General features: G+C 39.4%; 1 protein-coding gene across 3 annotated transcripts; it reads left to right on the forward strand.

Moving 5' to 3' along the window:
- The first annotated feature begins 935 nt into the window (after positions 1-935).
- LOC124862342 lies at positions 936-22,768 on the forward strand. Of its 3 annotated transcripts, XM_047356220.1 has the most exons (8): positions 936-1,791; positions 11,960-11,980; positions 13,931-13,998; positions 14,307-14,396; positions 16,085-16,174; positions 16,277-16,412; positions 16,899-16,953; positions 20,825-22,768. In XM_047356220.1, exons 3-8 carry the CDS (start codon positions 13,956-13,958, stop codon positions 21,245-21,247), a joined length of 837 nt encoding a protein of 278 aa, XP_047212176.1. In that variant the 5' UTR covers positions 936-1,791; positions 11,960-11,980; positions 13,931-13,955; the 3' UTR covers positions 21,248-22,768. The 3 variants fall into 3 exon arrangements, with proteins under 3 accessions (XP_047212176.1, XP_047212167.1, XP_047212161.1); XM_047356211.1 differs by lacking the exon at positions 936-1,791 and having other exon boundaries at positions 11,610-11,980; XM_047356205.1 differs by lacking the exons at positions 936-1,791; positions 11,960-11,980 and adding an exon at positions 12,177-13,520.
- The last annotated feature ends 181 nt before the right edge of the window (positions 22,769-22,949 follow it).

Raw genomic sequence — 22,949 nt, forward strand, 5'->3', positions numbered from 1 at the left:
GCCATAAGTGAGGGTAGGAACGTAGACCGACTGGTAAATCGAGAGCTTCGCTTTTCGGCTCAGCTCTCTCTTCACCACAACGGACCGGCACAGCGCCCCCATTACTGTGGCAGCCGCACCGATCCGTCTGTCGATCTCCCGCGCCATTCTTCCCTCACTCGTGAACAAGACGTCGAGATACTTAAACACCTCCACTTGAGGCAGGAACTCCCCTCCAAGCTGAAGAAGACAAGCCATTGCCTCGGACTTGGAGGAGCTGATCTTCATCCCAGCCACTTCACACTCGGCTGCGAACCGCCCCAGTGCATGCTGTAGGTCTTGGCTAGATGGGGCTAGCAGGACCACGTCATCTGCATAAAGAAGAGACGAAATCCTCTGGTCCCCAAACCAGACCCCCTCCGGCCCTTGGCTGCGCCTAGAAATCCTGTCCATCAAAGTTATGAACAAGACCGGTGATAAAGCAGACCCTCACTATGCGCTTGGGCCTGCCAAGTCTGTCCGGCTTTCTCCTCCTCCAGCGGATCCAACTCACCACCAGGTGATGATCAGTGGACAGCTCAGCCCCTTTCTTCACCCGAGTGTCCAAAACATGCGGCAGAAGGTCTGATGATACGACAACAAAGTCGATCATTGACCTCCTGCCTAGGGTGTCCTGGTGCCAAGTGCACTGATGGACACCCTTATGTTTGAACATGGTGTTCATTATGAACACTCCGTGACTAGCACAGAAGTCCAATAACAAAACACCGCTTGGATTCAGATCGGGGAGGCCATTCCTCCCAATCACGCCTCTCCAGGTGTCACTGTCGTTTCCCACGTGGGCGTTGAAGTCCCCCAGCAGAATAATGGAGTCCCCAGGAGGGGCACTATCCAGCACCCCTGACAGGGATGCCAAGAAGGCCGGGTACTCCGCACTACCACTCGTCCCGTAGGCCGAAATGATAGTCAGAGACCTCTTCCCAACCCGAAGGCGCAGGGATGCGACCCTCTCATCCACTGGGGTAAACCCCAACACGAGACGGCTGAACTGGGGGGCAACAAGCAAACCCACCCACATCAGAGACTCAAACCCAAGAAATCAGAACTGTGTGCTATTTCATTAAAAGAAAGTTGGTCTTAGAGATGAAATAACAAGCAGATATATTTGGTGATACTTCCTGAAAACCCTTTGCAATGTGAAGAATAAAGTTAGTACATAGTTAGTTACTTAGTTAGTGAAGTGGGAGATACAGACCCAGGTCATAGATTTTGACATCTGAGCTCCCAGTCAGCATCTCTCTCTCTCTCTCTCTCTATATATATATATATATATATATATATATATATACATATATATATAAACTGTGACATATCTGTACTGTTATGTCTTTTGATTAAAGGTTGCCAGCTGTTGACCATGTTACACAACATTGTTTCTGTATGATGAGTGAAAAGATGTTGAAATGTGTGCCCATCAGGAGGGGTGGCCTTGATGGATGCAGAGTCTAATGCTTTAAATCTTTGTCACCTTAAGAATGTCAGTCCAATTACAACAGCTGCTCACTGAACTAGCTGTTTGGTTCTTGCATATATCTTTTCTGACCTTGCAGAAAAAAGCAACAAGGCTGGCTAGGTCTGGAATATTTTGCATTTTTTCAATCTGTTTGTTTATTATAACGTTTTGTGATGGTATTCTCCTATTTGCATTCAACCACTCCTCTTACTCATCCCCATAATCTTATGTAATCCCTCCCAGGGGCCAAATCAAGATGTTTGCTCTGCTGTTTGCAACTCTTCTCTTTGCTGCTTAAGGTAAAGAGACAATGTTTATTGTCATTTTATGAGTAATACATGTTGCATGTCTTAAAATACTATGCAAATCTCTATTTTGCATGAAGCTTAAATAAGACACTTCTAGCATCATGCTAAATCATAGAATTATAATAATATCAAAAAACAGTACAAATCCTTTTTGATCTTTAGTTCTGTTTTATTTACAGTTTAAAAATGTATGTTGTTTCTTCTCAATTTCCTTTTTGCAATACTACCACTCTGCAAGAACCAAACAGAAGCAGCAGTACTTTGTGTTGTTTTATAGTGTTCTGCAAAGCTAATATTGCTAGTAGGATTTGTTGGTACAACTGTAAATCATCTGGAGAATATGACACGCACGTTCAAGGATGAAAGTCGTTCCATTATACAACTGGAGAAATATAATTTCTGATGGGGTACAATGTAAACCACTTTTCATACATGCCTGTTTGGAAGTTTAATTTTATAGCAGCAAACTGAATGGGAATCAATAAATGTAAAAAATCAAAACACTTTGGTTTCTTAGAGTGTGACTGAAATTTCAGTCTTTCTAAGAGAATATTGTAATCGACTGTATCAAATGCAGCACTGAGATCTAACAGGACAAGTACAGACACAAGTCCATTATCTGAGACCATAAGAATATCATTAGTGACTTTCAGCAGAGCTGTTTCAGTGCTATGATGGGCTCTGAAACCTGACTGAAACTCTTCAAACAGGTCATTGTTGTGTAAATGCTCACACATTTGATTAGCAACTATTTTCTCAAGAATTTTAGATAAGAATGGATATAGGTCTGTAATTTATTAAATCATTTTGATCAAGCAAAGGTTTCTTGAGTAAAGGTTTAATTACAGCTACCTTAAAAGCTTGTGGTACATATCCATTTACTAAGGATAGATTAATCATATGACTGTGTAAGTTTAGCAACTGTACTAAAGAGAAACCCAGAATTATTGCTATTCTCTTTCATTAATGATGAGAAAAAAGCTGTTCTGGTTTGGCGAAGTGTCTTTTTATACAACAGTACGCTATTGTTTCAGATTAAGTAGGAATCCTTTAGGTGTGTAGAGCGCCATTTTCTCTCCAATTTTCTAACAGCAGCTCTGAATTAAACCAGGCAGCCAGCCTCCTATAAATAATTTTTTTTCAAGGGGGCTGCATTGTCTAATGCACAGCGCAATGAGGAAGTAACACAATAAAGCAGTCATCAGTGTGGGATATGGCCAAACGACGTCCACTTCTATGCCTTTCTGTGACTTTTCCAGTCTTTCAGTATCTCTGTTGCATCCTGCAGTCGACAGTCTGTGACACTCTCAGCTCAGTCGCCAGTTCTGTCTGAGAAGATCCGGTTTGAAGCCTCGCAGTGGTAAGGTATTGTTGATCAGTTTTTAGGCGTCGTTTAAATATCAATTTTGGTTGAACCAGGAAATTTTTTGGTTGATGGATCAATCTGTTGGGACCTACAGCCATGGATTTCAACACTAAAATTCTGGTACGGACATTCCTGGAACTTTTCAAAATAAAGTGCATTAACCTTCTTCCGGCACAGCCAGAAAAGGGGATAACTGCGGACTTCCTGTGGCACCATTACCCAAATAAAAGCACAACTCCGAAGGGGGAAGGGGGTGTAGCAGAGGACTTCCCACGATGACACTGCCAGCATATAAGCCCCCACCTTTCCGCAAGTCTTTCTCTTTCCACACGGCCTTCGAGGAGGACGGTTCAGGAGAGGCCCAGCGCACGAATGTCTTTTGCTGGCAAAAAGACATAAAATTCAACTGGATCCAAAGCCATACAATCATCAATCATATGCAAAGTTAAGTAGAATGAAATACTGTCTGTGTATCCGGTATTTTCATTCATGAATGGGGAAATTAAGGTGTAAGAGTTGCTTACCTTTCTCTCCGAAGCCCCGCAGAAGCAAAACTGTGTCGCAGAGAGATCCCCGGCGGAGAAGCTGCTTCTACAAGCCGAGTCTGAAGGAAGTTACTACGGCCTGCACAACCGTGTTACGGTAATGAACAGCTGGTTGACGGACCGAACAAGCCACCCAGCTCCCCGGAGCGCTAACTCTTTTGTTCACAGAACGAACGCAGAGGTTAGCTACCGAACCAACCGCTTGTTGACTGTAGACGTTTATTCGAACTTCATCGCCCTTGGACAACGTTTACTCACCATGGTCAGAGGTTAGGTTTGGGCAGATTAACAGATAGGTTTAGGATGAAATGATCTAAACTTTTTCATGTTATGAAGTTTTGTTTTGTGGAACCTGGCTATCTTTAGTGCTAGTAGGCTAGCTACGGCACGCGCCGGTTCTGTGTTCTTTGTATGTTTTAAAGCTAAGATAAACGTTATTTAAAGGGTGGTTTTAACCAGAACATTGCTCATAACGTGCCATCCGCGCTTATGCATTTTAACCCTTTTATTAATCCTGGTATTTTAAAGGTATGTGTTGATTCTGGTGCTAAGCTTCTTTGTTAGCTTAACGGCTAACCGGTAGAGAACATGTGGTTGCTACTAAAGACTATTCAAAAGAAAGGTTCTTGGTTTTCAAGCTAGTGAATAATAGTCCCTGAACATCATTTACTAGATTTGATAACTAAGTAAACACCATTAAGTCCCATTTCTCCAGAAAGATTTGGCTCTTTTCCAAAATACTCTCTAAATAATATTTCTTCAAATATTATTTCAATAAATAAAGGCAGTTAATTAGACACCATTGAGAATTAGTCATCCAGGAGGTTGGTTTTATTCAGCAGATCATTATTTAAAACATTATTTTATTAAAATAATATTTTATCTGATCTTGCTTTGTGAAGGGTTGTCTAAACGTTTGCTGATTATTTCCTAAATTAGTTCCAAGACTAACTTCACTTCCAGATTCTTCAAGATAATCCTTGGTTCTCAAACATAAACATTGCATGGTAATGTTGCATCACTCGTTTTGGTCATGATTTCCAATCGTCTTTAATCAACTTGTTTATATTGTACATAGTCCATTAGTCTTCATTATTCGTTAATTCTGCTTGGTAGTTTAGTTGGATTGTTTTAGCATAGTAAAGAGTTTGTTGATTGAAATATGTTTGACTTTGAGTTGACTTATTTTTGTTAATAAATTCTTGTATTTTAAGAAATTGTGTGAATTCATTCCATATATGTGCAGAGTTTATGCTGTTCAATAATGCCAGAGCTCGTCTCACACCTTTCTATTCTGTCTGGTATTCACAGGACAATCCTTAACAGACCGAAATATTATTTGATAAAATATTAAAATATTAATATTAAATATTAAATAATATTCTCAGATTCATATTTACAACAATCAGAATCAGCTTTATTGCCAAGTTCGTACATACAAACAAGGAATTTGACTCCGGTACACTTTGCTCTTTGGTTTTGTTTTTGCATTACAGAATATACATATTTACAATGTACAATATACACATGTATAATAAAAAGCTGCATTTGCAACATCTGTATGCTGTTGTTTGGTACTCTATTAAATGTTCAACAGAGAAACAGCCTGGGGGAAGAAACTGTCTCTGTTGCGGCTGGTTTTAGCGAACAGTGCTCTGTAGCGGCGGCCTGAAGGTAAAGCTCTGAACAGTGTATGTGCAGGGTGTGTGGGCTCTGCAGAGATTTTAGCAGCTCTTTTCCTGACCCTAGACCTGTATAAGTCCTGGATGGAGGGAAGGTCAGCCCTGATTATTCCCTCTGCATTCCTGATTATTCGTTGCACTCTGCACCTGTCCTGTTTTGTGGATGAGCCAAACCACACTGAGATGGATGAAGACAGGACAGATTGAATGATGGCAGTGTAGAAGATGACCAGCAGCTCCTGTGGAAGGTTGAACTTCTTGAATTGCCTCAGGAAGTACAGTCTCTGCTGGGCCTTCTTTCGAACAATGTCTATGTGTGAAGACCATCTCAGGTCCTCAGAGATGGTGGTTCCTAAGAACCTGAAGGGGTCCACGGCCGATACAGTGTTGTTGAGGATGGTGTGGGGTTGTATGGGGGTGGTGTTCTCTGAAAGTCCACCACCATTTCCACAGGCTTGAGTGGGTTGAGTTCAAGGTAGTTCTGACCGCACCAGTGTACCAGCCGATCCACCTGATGTCTGTATGCAGACTCATCACCGTCCTGGATCAGTCCAATGACAGTGGTGTCATCTGTAAACTTAAGGAGTTTCACGGACGAGTCCGATGAGGTGCAGTCATTTGTGTACAGGGAGAAGAGGAGTGGGGATAGAACACACCCCTGGGGGGCACCAGTACTTATTGATCTGGATCGGAAGAAGATGCTCCCCAGTCTCACCTGCTGCTGTCGGTCCGTCAGGAAGCTGTTGATCCACTGACAGGTGGAGGCTGGGACATTGAGCTGAGTGAGCTTCTGGTGGAGGATGTCTAGTATGATGGTGTTGAAGGCCGAGCTGAAGTCTACAAACAGGATCCTGGCGTACGTCCCTGGGTGGTTGAGGTGTTGCAGGATGAAGTGTAGACCTAAGTTAACAGCATCATCTGCCGACCTGTTTACTCGGTAAGCAAACTGCAGGGGGTCCAGCAGGGGGCCTGTGATGTCTTTCAGATGCTTCAACACCAGCCGCTCAAAGGATTTCATGACCACCGACGTCAGGGCTACAGGCCTGTAGTCATTTAATCCTAGGATGGTGGGTTTCTTGGGCACCGGGATGATGGTGGATCGTTTGAAGCAGGAGGGAACATCACACTTCTCCAGTGACTTGTTAAAGATCCTTGTGAAGATCGGAGCGAGTTGATGTGCACAGGCTTTCAGGCATGATGGGGAGACGTTATCAGGTCCTCCAGCTTTCTTCGTTTTCATGCACTGAAAGAGGCTATTTATATCTTCCTTGGAGATATTTAGTGCAGGCAGAGGATCTGAAGGTAGGGGGTTGATTACTTTATGGGAGGAATTTGTTCCTGAATGGAATGTGGAGGAGATGGTTTGATGTGTGAATGGCTTCTTGTCATGTCTGCAGTAGAAGCCATTCAGACGGTTGGCCAGGAAACGACTCTGTTCAGGATGGATGGGGGGGGGCTCCTATAGGCAGTCAGGTTTCTCAGACCGGTCCATACAGCTGAAGTGTCACTAGTAGAAAGGCTGTTCTTAAGCTTCTCACTGTAGCTTCTCTTGGCTGCTTTGATCTCCTTTGTTAGTCTGTTCCTGGCCTGCCTGTACCGCGCCCAATCTCCACTGCTGTGAGCTTCTTCCTTGTCCTTGCGCAGATTCCTGAGGTGTGGAGTAAACCATGGCTTGTTATTCCCAAAGGTGCAGAAGGTCTTGGTCTGCACACACATGTCCTCACAGAAACTGATGTATGATGTCACCACATCAGTTAGTTGGTTTAGGTCAGTGGCTGAGGTTTCAAAAACAGTCCAGTCTGTGCATTCAAAGCAGGCCTGTAGCATCTGTTTTGGTTCCTCAGTCCACTTCTTAACAGTGTGAACCTTGGGTTTGGAAGCTTTTTGTCTCTGTCTGTAGGGTGGGATGAGGTGGATTAGGTAATGATCCGAAAAACCCAGAGCAGCCCTGGTGACAGCATGATATGAGTCCTTTAAAGCTGTGTAACAATGGTCCAGTGTGTTTTTGTCTCTGGTGGGACACGGGACACTTAATATGTTGTCTGTATTTGGAGAGTTCATTGGAGAGGTTTGCTCTGTTAAAATCTCCCAGTGTTATGATGAAAGAATCCGTGTATTTTTTCTCCACGTCTGTAATTAGCTCAGCAAGATGTTTTTCCGCGGCAGAAGTGCAGCCAATTATTATAAACGAGGAAAACTCTCTCGGTGAATAAAACGGTTTACAGATTATGGAAAATGACTCCAGATCCGGACTACATGTTTTCCCCAGCACATTTACGTCTCTGCACCAACCTTCATTTATATAAAAGCAGATTCCGCCTCCTCGCCTCTTCCCTGATAGCTCCGCGCTGCGATCCGCTCTGAGCAGCTGGAAGTCCGGCATCAGCAGTGCGCGGTCCGGGATGTTTTCACTCAGCCATGTCTCGGTAAAGCAGAGAATCGCAGATCCGCGGAGGTCCGTGTTTTTACTGGTGAGAAGAAGCAGCTCATCCATCTTGTTGCTTAGAGAGCGGACACTTGCCAGGTGGATTGAAGGCAGTGGTGTGCGAAGTCCTCTTTTGCGGAGCTTTACCTCGCCAGCACGATTTCCCCTCCAACGCTTTCTGCGCAGTATCCCATATAGAGCCGCAGCTCCGCTTGCCAGGAGCTCAGTGAACCTCGGATCGATGAAAGATGGTGAAAAAATCCCAAGAGAGGACACTCTGATGTTGAGAAGTTCCTCTCTACTGAATGAGACCACAGGATTGTGACTCGAGACCACAGTACTGTGGCTCGAAAAACATAAAAACACACAAAATACAAAAACAAAGAGAGCGAAGCTCCGAGGCTGCCATCGTCGGCGCCATCTTGGTTGGACAAACACCTGTTGTGAATTTTGCTGTTGTTAGAGAGCAGCAAATTGTGCAGAAAGTACTGAAACATACAACAGCTGGACATGCACATTCAAACGTTTAGAGGTCACATTAAGTTCACCTGTAGAGGGAGGTAAAAATCTGCTGCCTCTCCACCTGTTCTATGTTATAATTGCCACATAACATTGTAAATGACTGTACTTTGGTTACATAGGGTAGTTCTTCATTTGCTTATACAATTAATTGCATACATGTTTAGGCAATTGCTTATTTGTGCATGGTTTCTCACATTTAAAATTAAATCATGTGACTCAAGCATAATAAATACTATAAAAGCTGATGTCCCAGTTTATATTTATTTACTGGACATACATGCATTCTTTTGCTGCATCAAACTGGGAAGATCACAGCATGTCTTTGGCATAGTCCCCTCAATATGAATGATGGGATATTAATCATTACCTAGTGTAACCTCAAGGAAGTTTGAAAACTGCTTTAAAACTAAAAAGGCATGTCAAATTGCTTTTTCTGCAGAAAAAGAGATGTTGACCCTGATGGGCAAATTCTTCATCCTATGCTATTAATTAAGATCTCATTGCGCAGTAAGATGTGGGGCAATAAACAAAAAACTACTTTAGGCCTACTGTTGAAATCGTGAGAAGTCTTTCTGGCAGAGTGCTAATTAAAAAAATGAAGTATAATAATCAAAACAAAATCAGTTCTGTTCAAAAATTACTCTCTGTGCATTAGTGAAAAATATGTCAATCCACAACTGATATATTTTTGTAGGTTTGCTTTATGTTTAAAAAAATCATTTGTCGACCTCTGTGGGCAGCTCAGATGAACTGCATCATATGCTCATAAAATCCCTTATTAATGTCACATTTTAAAATCTGACAAAATACATGATTGTTTCATCCATAATACAGAAAATAATAAACATATGAAGCAAATTTCAATTGGTTTAAATCAAAAGCTCACGTTGATCTTCCTGCACTGCTCCTGGGGTGACATTCTAAAATGAGCTGGATGTGCAGATGGATGTCATTTTGTCCAATAACAAAGGAAGCCTGACTGCTTTAAAAACTGAGAATTTTACTGTTGTTACATAGACACAGCTTAAGTCTAACCTAACCTATCAGCTGAACACAACAATACTAGCATCCGCTGTAGTCAACCTTACAGATGGTAGAACTACAGAGGAGACTGTGATTCTGAATGTAAACTGTGAGTTTTTAACCTTTTAAAAGTTTGGTTTTCTGGATTTTGTAAACACCATTGCCAAGAATCTTAACCAGGTTTTATGTTTTTTTTAACTTGTCATTTTGTGCTATATGCCAAAGATGCAAAAATTACTAACGATACCAGAGTGAAGGAAGATGAAACTTGACAGCAACAAACTCACACTTGTTTTTCATGGTGGCTCTGAGTCTATAAAAACTGAAAGTTATTTCACTGTACCTAGTACACAGGTAGGATCTGTGTTTAACAGTTAAGCATTACATACAAATAGTGAGAGGCAGGTTAAACTGTGGCAATACATGAAAGATCTATTAAAACAGAAGGCTGTGGGTTTTCCTGTTCATGTGTCACAGTGTCCTTAGGAAACCAATTGAACCCCAACCTACGCAAAAGGGATTCATATCTGAAAGGTTGCTAAGAATAAGTTATGTGATATATTATCTTATACATGGTGATTTATTTCCATATTGTATGCCTAAGACAACCACTTCAACCCTGAGCCACAACAGCTTTTGTCATAATGTTAAAGACTCGGTTTTGTCAGTTTTGGAGTCATGCTTGTGCTGCTTTTTTGCTCAGTGGTTGTTTAGTTTCCTGGGGCAGAAAATACAAAAAAAATAAAAAAAAATAAAACAGCCCTAACTATCATCTGGTTTGATGTGAGACAAACACAACTGCTTTTCAGATACAAAACTTCACACTCATCAATAACTAGGGGGCACTATTTTAATGGAAAATGTGTTTTGGCTTATAACTCCAAAACTATACTTCACACGCTCAAAAACTTATTATATCTTATATCACCCTGTTTCTTGGATGATTCTGCATGATGTGGGTCACGCCCACTTCCGCCTATCTAGATTTTTCCTATGTCGTGACAAACACATAACCTATTTTTAATATCTCATCCTGTATTTTTTACTTGATCGACATGAAACCTCGGTACATACTATCAATGGAAGCAGTGAAGAAAACAATATGGAAAAGCTTTTCACATTTTTGAAAATTGTCAAGGTTATATACAGACAGAAATTTATAACGAGCTAGCACAAACGTTAATTGACTATATCTCTACCATATTTCATGATTCCCAGAAAACAATTCCAGATCCTATTAGGGAATGAGATGCTCTCTCTCCATATTCAGTTTTTAAAAATGTTGACGATAGTGAACATTATAAGTTCCAAAAGATTATATCTGCCGAACAGATTGCTGGATTTACACGAAACTTGGTACTTATCCTCAAGACTTTCAGTGAGGGCATATTGTAATATGGTCATGGTAATTTAGTGTATCATCTTTCCCACATTTGACATTTGAACTTGGTCAATTTGAAAGATTTTGCTGGGGAAATCTCAGATGATATAAAAAATTGCAGCCCCTCAGGATAAAGAAAATTCAGTTAAATTGCACTACTAGGTGGTGCTGTTAGAACAATAAATCCTTTTTGGTGATGTTCTCTATATGGGAATGTTTCTTAATATGGAAGCTGGAGTAGCCAAAATGGGGATCTCAAATATGACAACTGAGGATTCTCAAATATATGTCTACCCAGGACCTTACCTACTCTGTCATTTACATGGTGATAAACTGTGTTGTTGTTTTATCTCTAAAAAAGCATTAGAACATCAAGGTTTTCAGTGGTCATGAAAATGGAGAAGCAAAAGAAAACCTCACAGTCATACAAGACTCAGAACGGATGTGCATTTTCACAGCTAAAATGCTGCTACTTCTTTCCTCTGCTTTGACATTTCTTATTGCCTCATTTCTTACTATGGCCATTGTGGTCCAATGTCTAAGTCATTGTAGTCCATTTTAGAATTTATGGCAGCATCACTTCTCCATAGCAATTTGGTTAAAAAATATTTTACAGTTTCCTGACTGCTTTTTGAGGTGGTACTTTCAGTAAGCATTTGCTGTTTTGCAATAACTTGCAATAGGCAAAGCATAAATTATAGATATATATATATACATATATATGTATATCTATATATACATATATATCTATATATACATGTTGCATTCACTGCTGCATGTTGTTACATGCAGCAGTCCATGTCTGCATGTCAATGAGTGGATCATTCTCCCCCTGAGTTTCTGTTGTTTTTGCTATTAGGCTCCTGCAGCCACGAGGATGCATCTGATTGCACTTTGCCCTTGAAAAAACTGTGTTAAAGCTGGGAGAACTTTCAAACTATTCGTGTCCAATTTTAGTTAGCTTCTTAGAATTAAAACCTCAGTTTTCTGTTTTTAGCTCACAGGAGTTCCACTTGGTTTGTTCTTCTGCTTCTGTGGCCCATCTGCTCCAGGATTTGACATGCTATGCATTTAAAGATTGTATTTTGCATATCTTCGTTGTAATGAGTGGGTATTTGAGCTGTTGTTGCATTTTTATCATCTTAATCCAGTCAGGCCATGCTCCTTTGACCTTTGTCTACAACGGCTTCTCACTGGATATCTTCTCTTTTTCAGACTATTCTCTGTAAACCTGAGGTAAGGAAGTCATCCAACTTTGCAGGTTTTCCCACTTGCAAAGCATGTAGAAGTCTTTAATTTTTACTGCTGTGAGTGGCAGAGTAAAAAACAAAATGAAAATCTAGAAAAAATCCAGAAAATCACATTGCGTGATTTTTTAAGTAATGCATTTGCATTTTATTGCATGACATAAGCCTTTGATCACCTAACAACCAGTAAGAAAGCCAGCTCTCACAGGCCTGTTAGTTGTTATTTAAGAGGCCCTCCTGTTTTGTATTTTACTTTCAAACTGGAGCACAAATCAACCCTTGTTGGTCCTAAATAACTGAGTAATACATAATTGTCCATTTCTATGTCACAAATGAATGGTTCTATTGTTTGGAAGAAGATTTGTTGTCAAGCATGTTTATTACTGCCTAACTTGTTTTCTTTGTGTCACACTGGTATTTTTAATTCCGTTATTGTGTGTGGGTGGAGACTTCCCATAATCATTAACCCATTACCATCATGTAAAATAAATAAATAGCTGCAAAAGTATACTAAATTACATATTCATACAACTAAAATTAAACTAAGTGAAAATATGAGGACTAACGAACAAAATCAAACAGTCTGCAGTGAAAGGGCTTCGATACTGAGTGTTCAGTGTAATAAAGGTAATGAAAAAGCCTGTTCCATCAGCATCTTTTGACCTGGCAGAAAAAAGGGAAACTAAAATTCAGATTCAACAAAAGTTAACTAAAGACCTCCCTAACTGAGAACTAACAAACCCATAACACAAATACTTGATGTTCCCTGTGTGTTAGTCATGGACTTTTTCAGAATTCATCAATACCAGTTAAATAAATACTTTTTTGCTTTCAGCCCTCTGTGTATTTGTGTTAAAGGAAAGTTTGCGGTCAGTTTTTAGATAGTTGCCACAAAATGCAGGAAGTCGTTAATGAAATGCCATTGTGCCGAAATACATGATAGCTAATGTTTTGAAACTGCTGTAAATTCAAAGATTCTTTCTAACAGGAAGATTTATCTTTTTTATGCCAAAAATGTATGTTAAGATTACAACACATTATTTATTTAGTGAAATTATATATTATATAATATATATAATAATATAACATATAATATTTGTTATAGGATAAATTGTCCTAATAAAAAAAAAGTGATTCTGATTTTCAAAATTATCTTTCTGTCAAATTATTCTGCAAGTCCAAAATAACTCCTGTGGTCAGTTTAAAATAACCAGGTAAACTAAATAATGTTTTTGTACTGTGGCAGGAAAACAAAGTACCAGGAAGTCTTAGGTTCACATGCAAACCCCACATAGTAAGGCCTGCATACCTGAGATGCAAATCAGAGACCTAACAACTTCACATACCACTGCAGTAAAAGCCAATTTGTCCTAGAGGGGACATAAGGAGCAGTGATGTGTAGAGAAACTTCCTGTAATGTAAAGAAGGAAGACATAGAAAAGGAGGAGGAAGAGAAAGAGTCAGATCAGAGCAGAAGCAGTAAGCAGAAGTCAGTGGGGGGAAACAGGCCAAAGATTCTACAAAAAAAGGTACCATCTCATTTTCGGGATATCCTCTCTGATTCCTACAATGTCTCTGTTATGATGTCTAAAAGTTACCTTTAAAATCAAACATGTATTGATTCAGCCGAGTTAGAAGTTGTATTTATGTATACATCTCGATTATCTTAATAATCATTTATAGCTTTAGATAAGTAAATATAATGAAGTTTTGATTACAAATCCTATAGATAAAAATGTTTAAAGTGATATGAGATTAATGAAATATTTTAATCTGTTTAATTACAGAATCCCATAGCTTCCAAAATTCTGCATTTAAATACTGTGCATTTAAATGTCAAGCATGAATTTGTTTCGGTACCAGTTTCACCAGAAAATGTTTTTTTCTGTCCTAACTTCTCTTTTTGTGCGAGTGCAGTAATGAAATGTGTTTTTTGCAGGAACAATCAGTTTTAAACTGTCAAGATGTTGGTTCTGATTTTTGCAAGTCTGCTCCTCACTGCCACAGGTAACTTTATCAGTTTTTACGAGTAATAGATTAGATTTGTTTATTCAAAGAGTTGTACAAAATTCAACATTTATTTCAATCTAACTGTGAGGTCAAGTAACAAACTGTTGATCCATGACATATACATGAATTAATAAAAAACAGTTAACTAAACCTCCTCATTTACTTTGTTTGTCTTCTGTCTGTCTTCAGAAGAAAAATCGACATCATGCTCATAACAATTTTTAGTTGTAATTTAACAATGCAAAACAAACATCAGGAAAAGTAGTTAACATTTGGCCTTATCAATAGCTCTGTTTTATTCACAGTATTTAAACTTCCTAAGACCAGTATTTCCTGCATGGCCAACCCATCTGTCAACACATCTACAATGAGTCAAAACACCAGTAATGAAGGATGTAAGTATTAATGTAATGTGCTTTACTATTTCTCTTTATTTTTCTTTAGAAAAACAAGGAAAATAAGTAAATCATAGAGACCCTGATGCTAAAATGCTTGTTTTACCCTGACTTGTTTTATATAATAAACCAGCTTAAAATTGAAAACTGTTAACATAATACTAGACAAAAAGATTTGATGAAAATCTTGTTTATTCACAAGATGTTTAATAGGCAATGTCCTCACAAATGTCTAAAGCACCAAGATATTTAGAAATAAGAGTTTGGCTCATGTTTCTATAACATATAATAAATACATTCCAAAGGTTTGTTTTTATGCATTTGGTAGACAATTTTATCCAAAGTAACCTACAAGCGAGGACATAACAATGCAGTTAATATCAAAGCTAACATTGAGGTGTTGTAACAGGAAGACCACTAGTCATGTTCTGTCAGAGATGACAGGGGGACAGTGTAGAATAGAGTGCAGGCATGGAGGAAAGTGAAGAAAGAGCGCAGTAGAGGGGGGGAGTAAGGAAGTACAGGGTAGGTGCTAGGGCAGAATTAATGAGGATAGACAGGGACCCCCCTGTTTTGGCAGCACTCGGTAGGTCATCAGTGACACATGAAAAGAGTTTGGATTGAGCATCGTGTAAGCACTGCGAGCCGACAATCCCTTGACGTCTGGAGTGACCCTAGTTATGACATAAGCTTTTGCGATAGCATTCAAGTATGTAAGAGATGTTCCATTAAGCACTTTGTAGGTTAACATCAGTGACTTTTTTGATTGAAGACCAGGCGCGGCACCACGTTCTGGACCATCTGCAGACGTTTCACAGCACAGGCTGGGAGACAAGTTAGAAAGGCATTACAGTAGTCAAGACAGGAGATGACTATAGACTGTACCAGGAGCTCAGTGGCATCTAGGTTTAGGCTGATCTTTCTTATGTTTAACAATGTGAAGCGGTACAATTGAGAGTGCCGAAGGCAACGGGAACTTTAAAGGTCAGGTGGTCAACGATCATGACACCCTAGTTGCCTTTGAAGGTTAAAGATGAATGTAAACAATTTTTTGATTATTGTAGATCTATTGTTGAAATTGCATGTTTCTGTGCTTTAAAATGTATGACAACTTGAACTAAACCTGCAGTAGTGAGAGTTAACCTCACTCTTTCTCTTAAAAAAGGAACTCTTGGTCAAAATATTTGCTTAATTGAAAAAGGGAGAAAACAACTTTAAACCAAGGGTCCAGAGTTTTTGAAAAGGCTTAGTTCTATAGCAGAAGATCATGGACGGTGGATTTCACAGTGGACCCCCGAAGCACTTTACACTAAAATCAGTCATTCACAAAATGACAGTGGTGAGCTACAATGTAGCCACAGCCGCACTGGGGCAGGCTGACCGAAGTGAGTCTACCATACACAGATGCCACCGAGCCCTCTGACCACCATCAAGCAAGTCGGGTGAAGTGTCTTGCCCAAGGACACAACGAATCACCTGAGCCACAGCAGCCCAAGTAGAGAGGATTACCTCTTTTCTCAGTGTTGACAGTTTTGCATGTAAAAGTGAGTCAGATGTCCTAGCCTGTGTGTGTTTTAGTGAGGGGCTTCCTTTACCAACAATTACATGCCTGCTGTTGGACAGCATCTCTACGTACACTGTGTTAACCAACCTCTTAGTCCCAAGTAACATAACTGTGCCTTTAAAAGGTTCCAACAATGGTTCTGACGGGTGTACAGGTAACAGCCAAAATAACAATGTGACAACCGCCTCAGAAGACTCCAATAAGCAAAAATCGGGTTAGTCTTTCAAACGTACATTTCAAATGTACATTAAAATGGAAATTGCATTGTATATAAAGTGAAATTATTTTTACTTGAGTGTTGTGTTCTTTCCTGCAGACAATTCAACAATTTCTAGTTTTCTGAAAAAAATCGTTGAAGATTGGCCTCGGCACCTCATTGTCTTTGGGGTTGGAATTCTGATCGGATCATTTGTTTCAACCTTCATTGCGTGTCATGCAATAAAAAGCCACAGGTACTACAGTTTTTTCCATATTTTACATAAGTAGTCAGAGCTTTCCGGCCAATAAATTAATTCCACTTGTTCCCTCTTTTATACACTTCTCCCCTCTGTCATTTAGATGCAAATTTAATCTGCAATCATCAAAGTAATTGTAAGAAATTATACCTTTTCAGACTATGACGTGATGCATACAATGACATTTGTCCTAAAATACACAAATATATTTCCCTTTCTAGTGTTTATTTTTATTTTTCTTTCTCCAAATGACCCTAAAGCACTAAAAAGGGAAGAATGTGTAAACTCCCCACTACTGCTCTAAAGCAACACAACTGAACAACTGTACCATCTATTGTATTTGATCTGCCATACCTAAATCTTTCAATGATAAAGTTCTTTGTGGTAAAAAATAATCATTCTAGGGCCTCAGTACTTTTAAAAGCTTGTTAAAGTGATTCATATTATTTATTCTCTTTTCCTTTGATTGCTTCTAAAAAACAGAAAGAAGAAATCTACTGAAAAGCTGGAGCTGGTGACCACTGAAACTGCCCCAAAGGTATTTTACCTATTATTGTAAACATAGTTTTTATGTAAATTACTTACAGGATTTATCATATTACAATTAACAAATTTTTTATTTGTGTTGATCATTTAAATTTGTAGTAAAATGACGGAGATGTTAGTTCTGACTGATATAAAAAAGCTTTTGTTTTAAAATAACAAATATTACTAAAACTGAAATTAAAAGAGAAATAATCAGAATTTATCAACCCAGTGTCTAGTTTGAAACAACACTAATCCTATATTTACATTAAAAAACAGTCCCAAAGCTCTCTTGCGATATGAAAAAAAAAAAAAGATTCTGAAAAAAAGCTAAAGGTGAATAGTATATTTTGGAAGTAGGGTTCTGATAATAGCCACTAACTATCTTTCATGTAGCAGATTACCGTCTTTGGTGTCCTCACGAATTTCAGATGAGTCAGAAATCCGTTGTCTGTCTTACATGTATTCAGGTAGGGCCAAAACCTGCCATCAAGTTTATGTTGGATGATAATTTTTGTGGATTTCCACAGTTCTTTACAGGGATGTTGGTGGTAGGTTGTAGTACAAACAGAATCTTGCAAAACTGTAAATACCCTTTAAACGTTTCATATTTTATCAAATAATAACCACAAGCATCGATATACCTTATTTTTGTGATAGACAACACTCGTACTTGTACTGGTACTCATACTAATCAACAACACAAAATACAAAAATACGAATCTAAAAAGTGTGGCTTCTACTTTTTAACCCTTAAATAAAATTCATAGCAGCCAAATGTGTTTAGAGGTCACCTAATTAGTAGTTAGCATCTACTTGTGTGTAATTTATTCTAAGTATAATTACAGGTCCTTCTCAAAATATTAGCATATTGTGATGAAGTTCATTATTTTCTATAATATCATGATGAAAATGTTACATTCATATATTTTAGATTTATTGCACACTAACTGAAATATTTCAGGTCTTTTATTGTCTTAATACGGATGATTTTGGTATACAGCTCATGAAAACCCAAAATTCCTATCTCACAAAATTAGCATATCATTAAAAGGGTCTCTAAACGAGCTATGAACCTAATCATCTGAATCAACGAGTTAACTCTAAACACCTGCAAAAGATTCCTGGGGCCTTTAAAACTCCCATCCTGGTTCATCACTCAAAACCCCAATCATGGGTAAGACTGCCGACCTGACTGCTGTCCAGAAGGCCACTATTGACACCCTCAAGCAAGAGGGTAAGACACAGAAAGAAATTTCTGTACGAATAGGCTGTTCCCAGAGTGCTGTATCAAGGCACCTCAGTGGGAAGTCTGTGGGAAGGAAAAAGTGTGGCAGAAAACGTTGCACAACGAGAAGAGGTGACCAGACCCTGAGGAAGATTGTGGAGAAGGGCCGATTCCAGACCTTGGGGGACCTGCGGAAGCAGTGGACTGAGTCTGGAGTAGAAACATCCAGAGCCACCGTGCACAGGTGTGTGCAGGAAATGGGCTACAGGTGCCGCATTCCCCAGACCTGGGCTACAGAGAAGCAGCACTGGACTGTTGCTCAGTGGTCCAAAGTACTTTTTTCGGATGAAAGCAAATTCTGCATGTCATTCAGAAATCAAGGTGCCAGAGTCTGGAGGAAGACTGGGGAGAAGGAAATGCCAAAATGCCAGAAGTCCAGTGTCAAGTACCCACAGTCAGTGATGGTCTGGGGTACCATGTCAGCTGCTGGTGTTGGTCCACTGTGTTTTATCAAGGGCAGGGTCAATGCAGCTAGCTATCAGGAGATTTTGGAGCACTTCATGCTTCCATCTGCTGAAAAGCTTTATGGAGATGATGATTTCATTTTTCAGCACGACCTGGCACCTGCTCACAGTGCCAAAACCACTGGTAAATGGTTTACTGACCATGGTATCACTGTGCTCAATTGGCCTGCCAACTCTCCTGACCTGAACCCCATAGAGAATCTGTGGGATATTGTGAAGAGAACGTTGAGAGACTCAAGACCCAACACTCTGGATGAGCTAAAGGCCGCTATCGAAGCATCCTGGGCTTCCATAAGACCTCAGCAGTGCCACAGGCTGATTGCCTCCATGCCACGCCGCATTGAAGCAGTCATTTCTGCCAAAGGATTCCCGACCAAGTATTGAGTGCATAACTGTACATGATTATTTGAAGGTTGACGTTTTTTGTATTAAAAACACTTTTCTTTCATTGGTCGGATGAAATATGCTAATTTTGTGAGATAGGAATTTTGGGTTTTCATGAGCTGTATTCCAAAATCATCCATATTAAGACAATAAAAGACCTGAAATATTTCAGTTAGTGTGCAATGAATCTAAAATATATGAATGTTAATTTTTCATCATGACATTATGGAAAATAATGAACTTTATCATAATATGCTAATATTTTGAGAAGGACCTGTACAGCTGTTCTGTAAAGCTTTAAGAGCTTTGAGAACCTTATGGGATAAACAACTTAATGACCAAGGAAAACACAAAACAGGTGAAGGATAAATTTGTCAGAACTTTACAGGAGCCACAAAATGTGGAACAAAAATTCCAGAGGCTATGGTTTCTTTTGTGAGCCACTGTCCAAAATATTGCATTTCAGAGCCATATAGTACTGTGCTGCTGGTGTGATGCAGGCAGGCCTTGATCTTCTAGCACATAGCTGCATCCTGACAGGGTTTGAAGAGCTGTGCCAATGCAGGGACCAGAAATGTGGTACCATCATAGTGATCAAATCATGGGAAGGTGATGTTGACATATGGAGTATGGTGAAGGACGTCTCAGAGACACAAAGCAATAACAAGAAAAAAAGCTACATGGCAAGCACATCAATCAGCCATGTGACCATCTGCTCAACAGTGTTCTGGCCCCCCTTTTGTAGCCAAAAAAGTCCTGACATGTTGAGGGATGCACTCCACTTGACTCCTAAAGATGTGCTCTGATATGGTGCAGAGATGTTAGCATAAAATTATTTGAGCCCTGTAAATTGTGAGTTTGGGCCTCCATGACCTTGATTTGTTGATCCAAAGTCTAAGTAGGTGGTACATGTCAAAGTAACATCCACACAGAAGGCAGGACTCAAGGTTTTACAAGTGAGCATTGGTCAAAGCATTTCATTGTCTGCACCAGCTTGCCCTACTTGACCATTGTATGTGCTTTCAGCAATGGATGGATCAGCATGGGCCCCTTGGCTGGTCTGCAACTATGCAGGCCTAATTGCAACATACTGTTATGCACTGTGTATCTGACACTGTTCTATCAGAACCTGCATTAACGTCTTTGACAATTTAAGCCTTGGCAACTGATATGTTGGATTAAAACACATAGAACAACCTTTGTTACTTGTCTGCATCAACGACCCTTGATGCTCAGTATCCTTAGACCAATTGTGATCTGGAACACCCTGCAAGAGCTGCTGTTTGGGAGATGCTCCGACCCAGTTGTCTAGCCATGACAAATTAGCTCTTGTCAGATTTGCTCCACCTTTACCCATGGCCTTTCGGGCCATTTCTAAGAGATTGCCTTTGAGGCCTTTGAGGACTTTGAGGACAAATATGTTTCACAGCTGCCACATTAAGCAGATAATCAGTGCTTTTAATTCCACTTTTCAGTAGTCATAATGTTATACCAGATCAGGGTATGTGGCAGTGTATGCAGCAGCAGGATATGCTTTACTACTGAAGGAAGGTTTTCACTAATCTAATCGTCCGAATAAAATGAAAAACTAAACTATCCAGATTTTTGATAATTTTTCAAAAATCTAACATTAACGCCGCTAATGTGCTTCGTCTTCATTTTTCTTCACATTCAAAAACATTATGCATTGTCTCTGCATTAACTTGTCAGCTATCACTTGACACATTTCATTTTGAATTTTATGATAGGATTGTGATGATGGGATCCCAGACTTACAGAACAATGGCATCCTTGACATGCAGGATGATGGCATCCAGAACCAAGTGGCAGCAAGATCAGGAGAGGAACCTGTTGGGGACCTGATAGATTCGAACTTGTCACCAAAGGAGATTGTGTACTCAGACATTGACTTCTCTGCTGTAAAAAAGAAGGATCCTACAGATGCAAAAGGGATGGAGGATATCACAGAGCCTGAATATGCTGAAATTAAGAGAGAGGAAATGGATGAGGCACAAGAAAATGAAGGAATGGACAGTGAAATGTTAGAGGGAAATGACGAGACGGAGGTAATGATAGAGCATCAGGAGGAGGCAGAACAGGGCATGCTGGCTGAAGATGTGATAGGAGAGCATGTGTCACTTTATTCCAACACAAATGAGGATGAGAACTGAACTCTGTACAGATGCATCTCAAAAAATTTGAATATTGTGTAAAAGTGCAATATTTTTTGGCAGTCATTTCAGAAAGTGAAATGGTTATTTTATAGAGATTCATTCAACATAGAGTAAACTATTTCAAGCCTTTCTTTCTTATAATTTTGATGATTATGGCTTACAGGTAAAGAAACCCCAAACTTATGTGTCTCAGAAAATTCACACTAGTCCAATCAAAAAAAAAGATGTATTAAGCACAAATGTCAGGCTTCTTAAAAGTATGCCCATTTCTATGCACTCAATTCTTGGTTAGGCCTTCTCTTGCATGAATTACTGAATGAATGCAAAATGGCATAGCGGGGATCAGCCTGTGGCACTGTGTAAGTGTAATGGAAGCACAGTTGGCTTTGGTAGCTGCCTTCAGGTCACCTGCCTTGTTGGGTCTGATGTCTCTCATCTTCCTCTTGACGGTAGCCCATTGAATTTCCATTGGATTTAGGTCAAGGGAGTTAGCTGCCCAATCAAGAACAGGAACAATGTGGTTAGTGAACCAGCTTTCAGTACCTTTGGCAGTGTAGGCAGGTGCCAAGTCCTGCTGGACAATAAAATCGGCATCTCCCTACATCTTGTCAGCAGAGGGAAGCATGAAGTGCTCTAGAATTTCCTGTTAGATGGTAGATGGCTGCATTGACTGTGGAATTCAGAAAATACAGTGGACCAACACCCTCAGATGACACGGCACCCAAACCATCACTGACTGTGGAAACTTCACACTGGATTTCAAGCAATGTGGATTATGTGCTTCTCCACTCTCCAGTCAGCAATCTTCCCCATGATTGTGTGGCCTATGACCCAGAGTGAGAGACAATTTAAAGGCTCAGGAAACGTTTGTTTTGAGTTAATTAGCTGATGGGTGTGACACCATGAGTGTCCAAAAAATAACTTTTTTACCATATTCTTATTTTTTGAGACACTGAATTTTGGGTTTTCTTTACCTTTAAGCCATAATCATCAAAATTACAAGAAACAAAAACTTTGAATATATCGCTCTATGCATAATGATTCAATATAATATATGAGGTTCACTTTCTGAGATGACTGGCAAAAGATATTGCTCTTTTACATAATATTCTAATTTTCAGAGATGTACATCAATTTAAAAATCATACAAGTATTTATCTTGTTTGTTTCTAGAAGGTAGATTGGCTTTGGCAAGATAGAGGCTTTTGTAGTTTCTAATTGTTTATGAAGTAAATATTTGTAACAAGAAAAGCATCCAAAGTGAGAATGTGAATATACTTTTAATACATGTACATACAAGTACATTACACCTCCTGTAATAAGCTCTGCAAGAGCTTATTACAGGAGGTGTAATGTATTGTGATGTTCTCTGAGGAAGTACAGAAATATTCACCGGTGAGAATAGTGGCCGCATGCATTGCACAATATGAAACCTAAAATTTGCTCCCTGAAGATGAAAGCTGTGTTTTAATTTCCATGCAATGAAGGCACTCATTAAACAGATGTTTTTTTCACATATGTTAATTGTTGAAATCTTTATTTTTATCTTACTAGCACTCATCGCTATGCACATTTTGTAATTTTCTTTAAATGTACCTCGATAAAGAAATTGAATAACTTCCCTGAACTTCCCCTTTCTACAAACGACAATAAAAATAAAAAAAAGTTTGCTATTCTGCTTGTATTAAATGTTGAAGGT

The sequence above is a fragment of the Girardinichthys multiradiatus genome, chromosome 3, assembly GCF_021462225.1.
Source record: "Girardinichthys multiradiatus isolate DD_20200921_A chromosome 3, DD_fGirMul_XY1, whole genome shotgun sequence".
Taxonomy (NCBI): Eukaryota; Metazoa; Chordata; class Actinopteri; order Cyprinodontiformes; family Goodeidae; genus Girardinichthys; species Girardinichthys multiradiatus.

What these genes read in the sequence shown, in the direction of transcription:
- LOC124862342 (XM_047356220.1), top strand. Translation starts at nt 13,956, where the DNA reads ATGTTGGTTCTGATTTTTGCAAGTCTGCTCCTCACTGCCACAG. An exon ending in CTCCAATAAGCAAAAATCGG is followed by an intron (nt 16,175 to 16,276) that starts GTTAGTCTTTCA and finishes TCTTTCCTGCAG; the next exon opens with ACAATTCAACAATTTCTAGT. An exon ending in CATGCAATAAAAAGCCACAG is followed by an intron (nt 16,413 to 16,898) that starts GTACTACAGTTT and finishes TCTAAAAAACAG; the next exon opens with AAAGAAGAAATCTACTGAAA.